The sequence below is a fragment of the Lissotriton helveticus genome, chromosome 10, assembly GCF_964261635.1.
Source record: "Lissotriton helveticus chromosome 10, aLisHel1.1, whole genome shotgun sequence".
NCBI lineage: Eukaryota > Metazoa > Chordata > Amphibia > Caudata > Salamandridae > Lissotriton > Lissotriton helveticus.
Genome location: NC_136071.1, coordinates 1,119,371,327 through 1,119,388,274, shown reverse-complemented (window position 1 = coordinate 1,119,388,274; position 16,948 = coordinate 1,119,371,327). Strand labels below are relative to the sequence as shown.

The following is a 16,948-nucleotide window of genomic DNA, read 5'->3' as shown; positions in this document are numbered from 1 at the left end:
AACCCCAACTGTCCCTATGAAAAACGGAGTCTTCCTTAACAGTTGCAGATCTCTATCTGAGGGGGAATTTCAGAAAACCATTCAGTCAATGAAACCTACCACGCATTTCAAAGATTCCATTCCCTCCCACCTACTCAAAAAGATCATCCAATCTGTCACTCTCTTATGGACAAACATTGTGAATGCATCTCTCCAACAAGGATCCCTCCTCGAATGTCTGAAGATGGGCCCAAAAGCACAGACCAGAAAGACTTATAGAACTTTCAACCATATCCAGTCTCTCTTTCCTGGCTAAATTGGTAGTAAAATTCACTCACATTCAGTTATGTGAACACATCAATAATTTCAACCTATTAGATAAACACAAATCAGGTTTCAGGCCTAGACACAATACCGAGGTTGCCATTATAAACATCCTAGATGATATACAAACAAGACTAGACCAAAATGATTCTTGTCTCCTAATATTTCTGGATTTATTAGCGACTTTCAACCCAGTCTGCCATAAGTGTCTCAGAGAAACACCTGGTTCACCTCCTTGTTGCAGAACAACAACAAGGAGTCACAATTGCTAACACCTTTTCCGATGTAGAGGACATCGACTGGGGCGTTCCACAAAGATCTACATTTCACCAACAGTCTTCAATCTACACATGGAAACGCTTACTTAATTCCTTAAGCAATCAAAAACCTTCTACCATATGTATGCTGACGATACTCAACTCTACATCAAAATCTCCTCTCAAAAGGATATCCTGAGACTGGATGGTACCCTGAAGAAAACACAGGCCCGCCTGGCACACAACCATTTAAAACTAAATCCACTGAAAACTGAATTAATTATTTTCTTCCACCCATCAGCTCCCCAACAACCCCAGCTATGTTCTCTTAACCTCAGATTCTTGTTCGGCTTCCACTTTCTCAGTAGGAACTGTTTGTTTGTTGGACAACATAAACATTAGGATTGTGCCAGACTGATTATATGCACCTGCTCAGGGTGTGTTGGCCTATAGTCCTGCTAGCTCACAGTGCCACCATATGGACTCCTAAACCTAGTAAGGTGACAAATGGTTTGCACAACCTCAGAACATTGCAACCCTGACTCCCCAAGGAATCGTAGTAACAGATCTAGACCCATTTTACTCATTCACTCGTGCATCCTCAGAAAGATACACAAGAAATGCACAAAGGGGCATTTTAATATCTATTGAGCAATTGTGGTCCGTGTATAAAATATATGCACTGCAATGATTAATAGACAGAATCAGATTAAAATAATTAGCAATATTAGAACAGTGAAAAGGATTAATGATTCCACCATTGTGCTAAAACAGTGTATATATGCTGGCATATAAGTACTGGGTATAGTGTACTCCTACTATGTGCTCCCTAACCTAGTTACCTACGGCGGGTGTTCTGCCAAGAATCCCCTACAGGATTATCTAACTCTCCATTACCTGAAGGTAAGTGTACGCAGGTCCCCGTCTTGGTCACAAGTCAGACATCCCTCCTCGCAAAGGGTAAACCGGAATCAGCTGGGCTGAGACTGGGACAATAACGACGACCTCGCAATGACAGCAGAGCACACTTCGTTATGATTGCATTTCCCCATCACTCAGAGCCCTCAACTGGCTCCCAGTAAAGGCTAAGACACAACTGAAGGTCGTATTCATAACACACAAAGCTCTACACAATTCTCGTCCTAAATTGTTGGCTAATGGGATCAACATATCAGGAGGCGTAAGGGTCTCTAGAAGTGCTGAATCTCTCATGCTAGAACCAGCCAGAAAAAAAGGAAAACACACAACGTCTCTTTATCCAGATCTGCCCCAAGAATAGGAAACTCACTATCACCCCCTGCTAGATCAATTATCTCACTCAGGCTTTTCAAGAAGGAAGTTAACCTCATCGATGCGGCGCATTTTCCCGCTGTGCGCTAAAGATTTCAGAATCCCGCGGTTCATGACGAGCTCAGCTCGTCATGAGCGTACGAGAGGTGTACCTCATGACGAGCTGAGCTCATCATGAGCGTCGATGGGGTTAAAGCCCTCTTATTAGGAAAACGTGTGACATAAGAGAAATTTGTGAAATGTCACTCACCCTACTGTACATTGTTTGATATTATTTGTAACTAGCTGTTCGAACTCCATGTACAGCATCTCATAAATAACAGGTATTCTTACTGTATTGCAACTCAAATCAGCTCTCTCTTTGTACAGCGCTCTGATACAGTGATGGTCATGTTTGCGCTTTAAAAAGCACTATAAATAAATAAAAAGTAATTAAATCTGCTATTATATTTCTTTTGAATCGCATGTCAGACTTTGGCTTCTGCCAAGTAGCCTTAAAATGGTTTGCATTATTACTGACTAATAGATGTCAGTCTGTCTCTCACCCCCACCTCCAAACCAGTCACCTCCCCCAAGATTTCCAGGAAAGGAAACCATAGCACTCAAAGTATTAAGAGATAATGTGTGGTCCAAACAGTAAGGGCTTGTGTTAAACAAAATAATTTTCTTCACTGCAGATATGATCGATTATACGTTCTTCGGTACATTCATGTTTTAGAAATTCATTCTTCAAAAATGGACAACAGCCGACACGCGTTTCGTCACGCTCTTTGCCATTCCATTTCAGTGCACGTTGCAGCAATCGACTGGCTGCCCATAAGTGATTGACTTTCAAGTTCCTCAGTCTAATGTATTGTGCTTTCCAGAATAGAGTCCCCCAGAATCTTTGCAGCGTGATGCAACCCTATGTGCCATCTCGGAGCCTTCACTCAGCTTATGAAGGGCTAGTCAATATTCCATGTGTCAGGAAAGAAAGATAGGGCAGCCATTCTTTTGAATTCCTTGTATCCATATTATGGAATGTATCTTTAAGAAAAAGTGCGAGACTTGGTTCTTAGCCGAACAGCTCTGTCCCTCTCTTTTTCCCCCAGCGCCAGGATGCCCCTTTGCGAGCAACAATGCACATTGCAAATCTTTAAACATTAAGGGCCAGATGTAGGTAATCCCAGATTACCGATTCTTAAATACCGAATCATACCGATTCGGTATTTAAGAACTGGCAATCGGGATGTAGGTAATTGGACCGATTTAATTACCGAATCGGTATGATTCGGTAATTACCGAATCGGTATTTACCGATTCGGTAATTGCCATTCATTCCTATGGGCCTGGAGGCCCATAGGAATGAATGTCAATTACCGAATCGGTAAATACCGATTCGGTAATTGGCGGAAACATTGAAGGGTGGCAGGGTGGCACTTTGACACCCTGTTGCACCCCTCAATTGTGCATGGGTGCACATGTTGCAGACATACATGCCCTTAGGGCATGTATGTCTGCAACATGGCACTGTTTCAAAAACAAAAGAAATGCTTTTTAAAGTGTTTTCTTAATTTACCACCAACTTCTAGTTGGTGGTAAATTAAGAATTCTTAAACCCCTGTAGCACTGATTACAGTGCTACCTACATGTCAAAATACAGATTCGGTAATTATACCGATTCGGTATTTTACCGATTCAATAAAATTACCGAATCTGTATTTTAACATGCCCCTACATCCCAAACTCCAAATACCGCTCGGTAACGGCCGAAATCGGCCGTTACCGACCGGTATTTGCCTTCCTACATCTGGCCCTAAGTTGCTTCTCATCTGCTTAACAAAAGCAACTAGATACCACCATAATTGGCAACAGCCAGCCAAATACCCTACTTGTACATTACATTGTGGCTAAGCAACTTTGAGACTACCTTGAAAATGTAGTGTATCCTGAACTTGGCATTTGGCCATTCCTCCAGGGAGAGGATCTGAAACCTCACCGCTGCTAGATACAAATGAACTGAGAGCAATAATTGACGAGGAGACCCAAGGGCAAGTCCAATATTACTCGACCGCTCTGCTGCATTCAGCACCATTCACCACACTATCCTTAGTGAAAGGTTACAAAAAGCAAGCATAATTAGTGCAGCAGCCAAATGGCTCTAATGTTTTCTATTAGGTTGCACCATGTCTTATTCCATGGCCACATTTAAATTGCAGACTTTTAATGTCTCATTTGGAAGGCCCCAGGGCTCCTCGTTGTCACCCTTACTTTTCAGCATCTGCTCGTTACTAATGTAGCTGCTGGTTTGATTGGATGAGCAGGCTTCTTCCTTGCTCAGAAATTGCAGTTCTTGTCTGATTGACATAGACAGCTGGAAGAGTTGTAACTTCTTAAAACTGAATGGTGTGAAACTGAGATGCTTCTAGGTGGATGCAGCCATTAGGATGATAGAAAAGGCCCTGCCATTCATTTAGAAAGAAGTGCACGCTGAAGTCATCTCAGTTTATGAATCTCCTGTGCTGATTCCTGCAATGGACTGCATTTTGATTTCACTCATGCAGTGGATATGAAACTTTGCATTATGGAAATCAACTGGGCTGAGAGAAAATATGACTATGTACTTGGAAGCAGTAGATAGCTGCATTGGCTTTCTGCAAAGTAGGAGGTTCAATTTTAAACTCTGCCTGAGTTAGAAGTCTTTTTAAGGACTTGGAAATCATATCCCATGGAGTTATCTGCTGATTATTATGAGCGTGCGTCCTTTATGCTCTAGTTAATCTCTTCTTGTGCTACCCTATGCTTGCCATGGGTGGAATGCAAAGCTGATCCTTGTGCCACTTAGATCCAAAGCTTTAGAATTGGCTTCTCCAATGAGTAGCTCGTGAGCTACCGGTAGCTCCCTTTAGCTACTTGTAAGTAACTCTCCTGTGTGCAGTTCAGCCTACTAAGCTAGAAGCATTTGATTCATTGAATTAATATTTGTCTACAAACATTGAAAAGTTTGTACTTGAGATTATAAAAAAATTCGCATTTTCAAGAAATAATAAACTGAGAAAAATGGATAAAGTTTGGAAATGTATTTACAGCTGAGTGATAAATCGTGCAGCATTGTGCAGAATTATTGCTAATGTTATTACTATTTTAGGCCCAACCTAGACAGCGCTTGCGTTGTCGGGAAGATCTGTTGTATGCACATTGTGGGCTCTGGAGCAGGGCCGGCTCTATGCTCACGGAGGCCCTGAGCAGGGTGTGTAGGTAGGGGGCCCGAGGCCTCCAAATCCCTGCCAGGGGCCACCACGCAAATATGTATCTAGGGATATACATCGGCGTGGCGGCCCCTGGGGTTTGGCGGCCCTGTGCAGGTGCCCAGCTTGCACATGCCTTAGGCCGGCCCTGTCTGGAGCATTGCCCTACGACTTGCCTGCTTCCGAATAGGGACTTTTTTTCTAGCAACTGCCTCTATTTAACTGTCTTCATAGAAAACGACCAGCTGAGGTCAGCAAAATACCAGAATCGCTTTAGCAGTCCCTAGATTCCAGGCCGTAGAAACTTGTTTTCCGTGAGCACCCTCAGACAATAATTTTTTATGTTGTATTTTTGGTGATACGCCCACCGAAGGCCTGATTTTATATTAAAAACAGAGGTTTGGACAATACCATTTCTCGTCGATGGGCATGATTTCCCGCCAGGAGATTCTATACCTGGCGTGTTCCGATGTATGGTGTTTACTTTCTCTTTGCCCCATATCTAATGCTCATATTACGCCTCTGTGTTCCACCTTCGGCCATCCCTGTCGTACTCAGAGCTGTGGCGTAATGCAAAATGACACCCTCCCCTCATCTCTGAATTTGATAATGTTAGTCTCTTATATATCACAGATATATACGGTGGAGAAGTGTGGCTCACTGGTTAGAGGCGGCAGATCCGTAAGCAGAGAACGGCCCGGGACCAGGGTTCGATTCCCGACGCGGCAGGGTCGTGGACCAGGGTCAGCGGACTCGATAATTCTCGCCTCGGTGCCTACTCTAGTCAGAAACCACACTCGGCAACTCTGGGCATCAGCTTGCCTCATCTTCACAACGGCCCCCCCAGACCGCCGGGGATGCTTGGTCGCACCTTAGAGATACCCATCAGGGACCATCTCTCAGGGTGAGCCAGGACTGGTTCCCCAGCGGTCGAAGCGTGGAGATACTCCTCCGGGAGTCGATTCCTAGCGCTATATAAACCCACAATTAAATTAAATTAAATACTGCCTTTGGATGAATGGGGCCCCTCTAAAGGACTGGTGGTCCCCCGAGGAGCTGGGGGAACGCCTGCACCGTAGAGTGTGCGGGGGCATGTGTTATGCCCTTGGTTTAGAGCTCGCACCTCACTCTCGTGCACAGCAAGTCTCAGACATCTTTTATTGCATGCACCAGCTTCACATGGGCTTCCCCAGGGCACGCAGTCTGATATCATTTCCCATCCCACCCTCTTATACACTTTTTATGCCTCCTGATGGCGAGAGACCTTGACAGTTTCCTGAAAATATAAATTATCAAAACACCTCCTGAAAATGTGTAACCTCAAACCACATGACATGCAAAGTTTACTTAACCTAGCACAAGTTATGCCTCTGTGAAAATATTGCAAGGACTACTGAATATCAGATATGAACACTCGTCGCTGACACATAGGGTGTTCTGGAGATCTTATTAACATATGTTAATACCAATTTAAGAATAGGTTTTTTATGTTTTGGGCAAGTTCACTAATATGAAAGGAATTTTATGGAAATTGTATTTTTGTTGTTTCTGTTGTTTTAAGCTATTTGCTGAATGCTGTTTTTACGAAAATTATTACGGTTTTTATTAACTATACAATAAACAAATTACCAGAGTTCAACTCCCACTGAGACTGACTCAGCCTTGCACTCTTCCGAGTCTCAGGTTTGCATGCTAATAAAGCAACTTTAGCCTTCTGAATTTGCTAAAGAAAGTACAATTGTTTTGGGTTATTGTGCTACCTCATGTTTGCAGGACGGATAAATGGTAAATCGACAGTAGCAATCACTGCTTAAAAACAATCATTGTCAGTGCCAACAGGCTTTGCTTTTTTGGTGCCTATTTACCAATGTTGTTCAGAAACCAAATACTCAACAGGCTATAAAGTGTCATGTTCTGGAGCCATCCAAAAATGATCAAATTGGACGCTTCATTACAATGTTTACTAAAAACAACTGCCGCGATATGATCATCCGTGTCATTACTACGAAGAGGAGGAACAATCAGGCCCTTTCCTACAGGCAAATCGCCACGGCATAACGGGCTTAAAAAAACACATTCCAGCACATGTTCCCTCATCACCGCATTGAAGTGTCTGCTTTTACTCCTGCTTCTGTGATAAAAAAAATATATATATATAGTAATCACCGGAAGTCATTGAGTCTTCCCTGTGTTGTAGTGATTAGCGTGAGCTGAGGATGTGCTTGTGCTGAATATACATGTGAGCGAGGCTACGCTGCAGTAATGTGCGATAATGTATAGTGCGATAATGTGCCTATTATTGGCAAAGCCTCCATGTTAGAGAACAGTAGATGTTTTAGCATCCAAGATATTGTATTGTATGGCCAAACACTTATAAGATCCCAAAGGCAGGACCTATTGCATTGCAAATGCTTGTTTATTTTACTTTACTACTGACAACAGTGCCTAATGCACTAAGGTGATCACTGCTGGTGATCTTGCATATGGTAGTCACCAATGTAATATTGTCTGACGTGGTCGCTATTAAAACATTTAATATTAGTAGCTCAGGATGATTTTCATTGAACATAAGTAGTTCTTACTACAGAAATGGTTGGAGACGCCCGCTTTAGAACAACCTCCTGCTTGCCATCCATAGCATGAATAATCACTATAGTTTTAGAAGCACACTCAAACCTCACTAATATCTTTGTACTACTCCAAGTATTCCTTTTAGTTTGATGTGAGCTTTCCAGAGCAAACATGTTCTTGAGTGTATACGTGCTTTTCAACAAATAATAAAGCTTGTCTCACTCCTCTAATATAGGTACACTATAGGTCCACCTCATGGCACATGATAAAATGCTCAGCCACCTGTTCCCATTTTTTTTGTTTGAATATGTTTATTGCATTTTATCAATGTACAGTATTACACAAATGCATTTATATCGGATAAACAGCGCTGTTACATATGACAGTAAGTCCCAGGCTTCGCGGATCACCACCCCCCCTTGGAGGTATGGCAGCAAAGGGGGCAATTGAACAGGTGTACAGGTAAACAGCATGGCAGGTTCATATAGCTCCAGCATATGCATGATACATTAACGTCCAGTAGTGACAGAGCCTAGCGTTGATGCAAAGAACCTCTGTATATTGGCTGCATAGCCCAGACTCATTCCATACAGCACTCAAGGTATACCACGACCGGTGAAACAGGTCAGTAGTTCACATTGCCAAGATACTGCACATTCAAAATTGCATTAGAAAACTATAAACCATAAAGAACAATTCTAGACATATAGGAAATCATAAACCAGGCGGTACCTAACTGTGATCATGTGTGTACGTGTGGAGCTTGTGATACCGAATGGAGTGCAACTAGGAGTGACATGTCAGCAGGAACATGGTGATCTTGGTAGTCTTCTCATGTACAGTAGGGCATGTGGGAAATTAGTGGCGAGAGGGGGGGGGCGGGGCGGGCAGGGAGGGAGGCAGTAAGGGAAGGGGTGGGGGCGGGTGCGAGAGTAATTCTAGCGGTGGTACTGGAGAGTATGGGAAATATGCTCACGTAATCCCATTCTGTAAACACACCTGGTGATAGGACGTCAGGATGCCATCCCACTCCAGCGCAATAGGATACATCCGGAGCCCTGCCGTCTCCTCTCGGTGCAATGCCACACTCTCAGCCCTCGTATAATTATCCAACGAGCGCCGCCACTGCCGCGTTTGGGGGGGCACATGATGCTTCCAACGCCTAGTAATAAGGCGTTTTGCCGTAATCAGCCCCAGATCCCAGAATCTCGCTTGCACCTTTGTCTGTTTCGTTCTTCTAAATAACCCCAACAGGCAAGCTTCCCAAGTATTTGGTAAGGTGCCCCCTGTCGCCTTCACCAAGGCGGTAGACACTGCAGTCCAGTAAGGCTGCAGCAAAGCGCAGGACCAGAGGACATGCAAAAACTGATCGTCCACAAGGCCACATTTAGGGCAGGCTGTCGCAGTGAGTCCAAAGTACCGATTAATTTTGTCCGGGGACAGATATGCTCGGTGGATCACGTAGTACTGTATGATCTTGAAGCGTGCATTGCGCTGTACATGTAGCGATCCTGCCAGCACTCTCGCCCACTCTTTGTCAGTCCAGTCCCGTCCTCTATCAGTCGCCCATTTGTCCCGTAGATGTTGAGGAGAGAATTGTGTGTGTGTGTGTGTAACGCTTGAGCAATCCAATGTATGAGATGAGAGCCGTGGCCCATCACATGCAAGTATTGGATAAGCAGGTGGATCGGTGGTTCCTCCGCCAGTGGTCCCCAAGCCCTCGTCAATGTGTGCATTAGTTTCGCGTGAGTCAGGAATTGCCCTGCCGGTAACCCCGTGTTTTCTGCAAGTGTCTCGAAAGAAAGCAGTGCACCCTCCTCAAAGAGGTCGCCTAAGCTTTCTAAATCAGCTGCTCCCCAGCTTTCCAGCAGAGGCGCCGCGAGTATCCCGGATCCCCAGGGCTCAGCCACCTGTTCCCATATGGGGAAAGGTCTGGGTGCCCACCCACACTTTGAGAAATTGGTTTTACGCAATCGGATGCATTGGCCAAATATTACTCTACTGCATCCACTCTGTTTCTAGCTGGCTTATGTCTGTTGCTTGCCCAGCGACGCGTCCTATTTTGCGGATCAGAGAAACAACTTCAATGTTGTTGCTCGAGGTCCCCTGCAAGTTTTCTGTCCTCTTTGTAAACAGTGGATTTTCCTTCGAGCAGAAGCTATTGCCTTCTTATTGCATTGAACTCTTGGAGAGCTAGAAAATTAGTTGTACATTTGTTTGAATCATGTGCTGCTGTTCCCACTTTCACTCTCTCTTGGCACATAAAAGAGCCATCTGAATGATGGTGGCAACCACTGCATGTAAGGCTGGATATCCTTTCTCTAAATGCTTATGTTGACACATGATCAGCATGCTTGGCCTGGTTTATAGGACAAAGGTCCTCTCCTGCTACTCTTGCCATTTCACATCAGTTTTGCCAAATCCTTTCAAGTCCTTTTTATATGTAGTCCCAGTGCCTCCATTTTGTAACCCAAAAACATTAACGGCATAAGCTACCCGCGTTTCTACTGTAAGACTTCTGGCACTTCATGACTTTTCTCTAAGTCCATTATATCGCAAGGTGTGTTAGAGTATCTCTTTCTGCTCTACCTCTTCAGCATGACTTTTACAATTTTTCTGTGGAAGGAGCTGAACATGTCCCCATGCATGGAGGCACAGTGAGGATGTGGGGTAGACCTCACTCTATTCTCCACTTGATGGTCTTTTTGCCCGTCTCTGCATTTGAGTGTTTGCAAAATGCTCTTTTACTTGGTGCAGATATCGAATTCCTTCTTTTCATCCTTCTTTCCATATTGCCACGATGTGTCTCATGCCTAAAAGCAACTGTGGAATGAACCTCCATGTCAGTGAAATCTATAAAATCAAAATGGCTTGGTAATGTGTCCTGATAAGATACGCACACCAAGGAGAAGTGTGGGTGAAAGGCTTAATGCACTACAAAGAACAAAGTCTACCCTTGTAGGTCGATTACGTTTAGATAGATGAACTTCCAAATTTGTATCTTCCAAAACAGGGATCTTTTAATATATGTTATATCCCTGATAGCATTCAAGATCTGAATTATTTTAATTATGCATTGATTATGTCTGAATTATGAAGCCTGAATCATGTACATGTATATGACATAGCAGTGCTTAGTGTACGCACAAGACTGCTTATTTATTGATACTTCTGGGATGCATGAATATTGTGTCTGTTTTCACTCATACATTTCACCTGCTAACACCTGCTAGCTCCTCTAATATTCACTTGAATGGGAAATTGGCTATACAACTTGTTTAACTTAAGCATTTGTTTATAACAAAAAAATGTATAATATAATCTAAGGTTCAAAACCATATATATATATGTTTATATATATATATATATACATATATATATATATAAACACACACTTGTTTAGGAGTGCTATCACACATATCCACATATACTGTAGCATGTGCCCTCCTGAAGTCCGGTTGAAGGTTATCTAGGAACTTGTTATCCTCAATGAATGTTGTATGTTGAGTAACAACACAGGATTCCAGAAGTTTAGATGGGAAGGTTGGATCTAGGCAAATAATACTCAGATCGTTTAGATCAGCACCTGTTTATTTTGTAGGGATGTAACCTGGCCAATGCTTTAGTCATTCTGGACTATCCCTTGCATTTACTAATGTGGTCCAAAAGGGTGTTATCTTAATGCCATTGACATTGGAGTCCAGGGTGGGACTTTGCAATGTTGCTGGGGATTTCAGTGTGGGTGTTATCCCTAAACTGGGAACAGGTTTTGGTTGATTTTGGTGCAGTTGTAAAGCGGTTCATTCTTATATTGTCACTTATCGAAAGTTCTGTATTTGTTACTTTGTCTTAAAAAAAATTGAGAACTTAATACAGTTTTCACCGGTGGGGTTTGTGTCACGAAGTACCTGAATCTCCAATGAAGCAGGATGGATGCTTTTACCCAACGCCCGCTCGCCGGTGTCACCACCAATTTACCTATGGTAATGACCACCAGCAAGGGGGAAATTTGAATGGGACAGAGAAGAGACACCCACAGGATGATGATGACTCTCTCGCTAAATGGAACCCTCACTGGAACGTGTCTTCTTATGCTGCAACCAGTATTGATCCCAGTAACAGGAAGCACTTAATGCACAGAGGAAAAAAGAGGAAACAATAAAGCAGTCTACTCTACAACCTATCATGATATCTCCAGGTAACCTAACTCCTACCAATAACTCCTGAGGCTATTGCCTCTCTTCCGTAGTTAATTATCAAGATAACAATATAAACATGCACAGTTCCTTGGGTAATTATCCATAAGGACTGTAATTGTAAAGTCACTGTTCTTTCTCTCTCTTGTTCTTGAAATCGCTGGTGCTGAATAGCCAATACAACTCCTCGAAGTCTCATTTGCGAAGGCTGCGTGCAAAAAAGGAGCAGGGAAGGAAAGGTGTAGGGCAGAAAGGATAGGAAAGTTTGCAGTTGGGAGGAAAGGGAGAACAGTTCTGAGCACTAGGCTGGTGTCCCTTACTGACTTCCAGTTGACGACGAAATTTGAAATCCAGTCGTGGCACAGATGAGGAGCAGAAGTGACCCCTCAATGCCACAACAAAATCCTTTGGATCTCTTCCACTCTGGAACAGTGCTAACTGAGTCTGCTATGGTAAATGGGAGCAGACTCGGAATTACGGTGGTAATTTAGTTCACCCCAGCAAGGACGGAATGCCTCTCTAAGCCTAGAGGGCAGCGAAGGAAGGGAAACTATCCCTAACACCAAATGCTGGTCAAAATTAGTCTGCCTCCCACTCTGTGAAGAGGAGCGGACTGGAACAAACTTCTCTCAGGAAAGTTTTAAATGAAGGGCGCAGTGAAATGCGCGCGCACTCGTTTTAAGCCCTTAACCTCAAAACATGCAGAAACTCAAGTGATGTTACATCTTGGAACACCACAAATCCCAAGTAAGCCTGCAGGTTCCTATAGTGATGGATCACTTGAGGCTTCACAAGGATCCTTTTTCTCTTCTGCTTTCTCAGACTGCCTAAAATTACAGATACTACGCTAGCCTGATTCCTGACAATTTGTCAGAGTTGCTGCATTGGTAGTCTGTCTAATTGTCTTTTGGATTGTTTTACGTCTAGCTGGTTTCTGAGCTGACAAATATGATATTTCACCTCTTAAGATTTGTTTTCATATCTCTTGTATTCACAGTGGTGGTTTTCCTCGTTGTCTGTGGAGTGATTTAGTCTCCATTGATGTTCTGTGGCTCTAAGCAATTTCCTCACTATATTGAAAAACCTGATGCAGAGTTCTTCATTTTATTACTCTTTATATATTGTGGGATGGTAATTCTTCCATGATCTACTTCATAGATGTGGAACATTGGATAGAGAAGAATGCAACCTCAGGGTCGCTTTCTGAATGTGAAAAGTAGTTAAAAAGTAGTTGGTAGCCTTGGTCACACTGGTTTTACGGTTGATTTCTTTATAGTCTTTTACCCATGCTATGAGACACATGTTATAGCCTTTAATCATGATTTGAGAAGACATGAATGTGAACAGTATCAGTAGTGGACTTTCCGTAAAGACAGCTTCATTTGAGATTATAAGGTCTATGGTGCAACCTTTCTGGAGAGTTGGTTCAGAGAGGTGCTGTGTGAGGTGATTAGTGGCAAGTAATGATGAGGTAGATCACTGGGTCCAAGACCTCACTCAGATTGTAATCGCCACAGGAATTTGTGATTTTGAGATCATTTGTCCTGTCACCACTTCTGTAAGTTGGTGGACAAATACAATAGGGTTATAATTAGGTTGAAATTGTATTAAGGGACTCCGCTCTACAGAAGACTATTAGAAGGGGGGTAATTGATCTTTTTATAGATCTTTGCATTCAATTATGTTTTTGTGGATGACTGCCACTGCACCACCACTTTTGTCAAAGTAATTTAGAAAAGTTGAGCATTCAGGAGCTGTACATGTCGAGATGTTACATTTAGACTTATTTCCATGAGGAATATTGGATTGAGATCAAGGGTGGACACAGGTCAGCAATCCCTGCGTTGTGATTGGCTGCTGATCTGCATTTAAGTAGGATTTAGTTTAGATTTCTAGTATATTGTGACTTCAGCCGGTAGTGGGGAGGTAGGGACACAGCTGGGTTAAGAGTTACCATCTACAATTCGGTTTAACTTCAAGGTTTCTGGTACTTCAGATAAAGAGAATGTTTGAGACCTCTTTGAGGGTGAGTGTATATTAGGTGTATCTTAAGTGTATAAGTAAAGTAAGTCATCAGTACCTTTATCTGACAGATGGGGTGGGGACTCTGTTATTCCAAGGGGGGTTTGTTACTCCAGGTCAAGACCCATACCAAATTCTTATGATTGGACGTGCCTATAGTGCCTATAATCAATGTTGTTCTCAAGGAGCTGTAATGTTTTACTCACTTCCTCACGAGAGCAGATCATGAGATGAAGCTTGAATAGAAGCTTTGTGGGTCGATTTGGTCCAAGGATTGCAAAAGGAGTGTGGAGCTGTGCCTTCTTGTGGAACAGAAGAATTTGAGATCTTGAAGACTTTTTGCTTTGAAGTAAATTGGATCAGTGAGTGTTTGGATAGGCGAGATACAAGAAGGGGCTCTGGTACTTTGGGGTGGGAAGGGTTCAGAGGTCTTCAGCCCAGTTGCTTACTTTTAATAGCAGAAGAAGAGTTGAAGTCAGCAGGTACATGTGATTGTTTGGTTCTATCTTTATAGTAGAGAGAGGGGTTATTTGAGAGTGGAAAGCTGATAGACAAGGTATGGATGAGTGATCTGATGCATGGGGGCGTTATACTGGTCATGTTTGGGACTTTCCAGATGGCATCAATGGCGCTGTGTAGAAGTGTGGGGTGGTCATGAGACGGGGAGTGTTGTGGCATCATTAAATTGCAGGTTGGCAGTGTGCTAGGAATATAGAAATATTGTTGGAGTCTCGTATATTTGGCTATCGTTCATTTCATATATGGGGTTAAGTGTTTGGAGATTTTAATTTGTTCTAGTCTAATTGGCTGAGTTTGAGGGGTTGTGTCCCAATTATCTAGAACTAGTTTTTCTTAATGTTCAGAAGTATTTTGGAATGAGCTTCAAAACTGTTTATGTAATTGCTGATACTTGGGCCAAGATGTGTCCAATATAGTAAATTTAAGTGGTAATTTCTGCCTTGCAAGTAGATGATGCTGGTATAATTTACTTTTTTCAACATGGGATTTTGCAATCTAAGATGTTGGTGCAGAGGGACATGCCCATGCTGTAGAAAAGTAGGCCTGTATTTTTGCTTGCCTTTTTGATCTCAGCAGTAAATGTAAACATTTAATGTGTCTGGTTGTTCTGTAAGAGACTTTTATGTTTAAAACTCTTCGTAACATATGTAGGTAAGTTTGGCAAGTAGGTGATTTTGAAAGTGTGATACCTTTTTTCTGAACATAAATTTGCGAAAGATCCATAAATTACTACTAGGTGTAAGCGCAAACATGTGTATCATAATTTTGAAGTTTTCATGTGAAAGTCTCGAAGTGATGAAGAAAAATACCATAGGTATCAAGAGGATGACCCTAAAAGGAAGAATTTTCAAACAGTAAAGTTATAGGAAGAAAAAATGCGTACACTGGTTAGTCCTAAAACGCAAATGACTGTATAGGGATGATGATTTATTAGTTTTTGTAATGTTTTTTTTGTTGGTTTTTTTTTGCTCATGATCTATGTTTTTCCTTCTACTGTGTGGTAGGTTATCTGTATGGGTGCGAAGCAGAATCTCTTGCCTGCAGAGTATCAGAAGAAGCTGGAAGCAATAGAAACAAACAACTATGATGGACCAATGCCAATAATGCAAGAGATTGAAGCTGCAATGAAGAATGTACAGCAAACCATGAGTTAAATGAATTGTACGGAACTCAGTCCATTAGACTTTAATTTGCAATATTTATTTTTGCCATAACCCAGGGATTTCCTAAACGATTTGCTAGGAGAAATCGAGTTGTACTTGGAGTGAGATGAAAGAATATTTGTATTCCCTGGAGAACATAAAAACCTGCAAGACACAGAAGTATGTTAATGTATAATTTTAATCAAGCTGTTGTGTTCCTAGTTACTAGAACACAAAATTGGGTACTTATTAGCGAACAGCAGATGTTCTTATTAAGTTGATCCCAATATATGTCAAGGGTTTGTAACACTTTGCGATGTTTACAATGGAATTCTTGTTACTCAACATATATAACACATATGTAAGCTACAGAGAACTGCTCTGGTTCCTGACCCTCCAGCTTCCCACTAAGCAAGTAGGTTTCTCAACATCCCCACCCTTCACATTATCTTCTTTTGACTAAGAGTCTTGTGTCATTTGTCCAGGTCTTGCTTGGCTTGCCCAAATCTGACCCTTGAGTGTGGTGTTGTATGTAATGAAGAGGTGGCTGACCTAACAAGCTTTTTAAAAACGGGACTTTTATGTACAAATTCAGGCTAATCACTTGTTTCCTCAAAGTGTCACACACTGTGTATTCTCAAGGTGCTGCTGATTGCAATGTGCGGTTACCACTATTGTCAGCTTTTGTTTTAAGTATTACCATCTACCTTAAAATTAATAAAAACAATTATGACAAAACAAATCTGGACTTTTCTTTTTTAGCCTGAAATGTAGTGGTCTGGCTTTTGGCTTTTGCTAGTCTCGTATCATCAAAGACCATCTTTCAAAAACAGCTGCAGGCTTTGATGTTGTGATTTGGAGGTGTCATGTAAGACCCTGATCTATAGCTGCAGAGCCGGGAAACCCTGTGTGGGTAGCTGTGCGCTATATGAGAATTCAGTAATAATCATATTAAAGAAAATTGAGTGTGTGCAGCTTAGGATTGGTACCGTCCCAAACTTTCAATGATTCTGATTCACATATATCTAAGATGCTTCAATCTTACTGTACATTTTATGAGAGCGGCATAATCGATGTTATGCTCAGGCACACAGATAGTCTTTTGACCTATTGAACATTAGCCTATTGGCAAAGACAATTGACTCTTTGGATACTTTCCGTTAAGAAAAGGTAGACCTTGTCTTTGGTTACTGTAACATTAGCAAATGCCATAAGCTGCATCTTTACTGCCTCCAACTGCAACAGTACATTATGTCTTTTAATGTCAAACTGGAAGAATTGATGTGAATAAAACACACAAAGAATAACAATAGGCGCTTGCTGCTGAATCTTATGTGCTAAGGGTTTACAAAGGGTTTTCAGTGACTCCACTGAAGATATTGCTGTGTTTTGTATCGCTCTAAAGTACCTTGGGATTACTA

General features: G+C 42.2%; 1 protein-coding gene across 1 annotated transcript in view; it reads left to right on the top strand.

The window, feature by feature from the left end:
* Positions 1 to 16,269, top strand: part of GGCT (gamma-glutamylcyclotransferase) — a 124,986-nt gene extending 108,717 nt beyond the window's left edge. The window contains exon 4 of the mRNA XM_078663899.1: positions 15,390 to 16,269. Coding sequence (XP_078520025.1) covers positions 15,390 to 15,539 — 150 coding nt within the window. The 3' untranslated portion in view covers positions 15,540 to 16,269. The remainder of the gene's footprint in view (positions 1 to 15,389) is intronic.
* Positions 16,270 to 16,948: the final 679 nt, after the last annotated feature.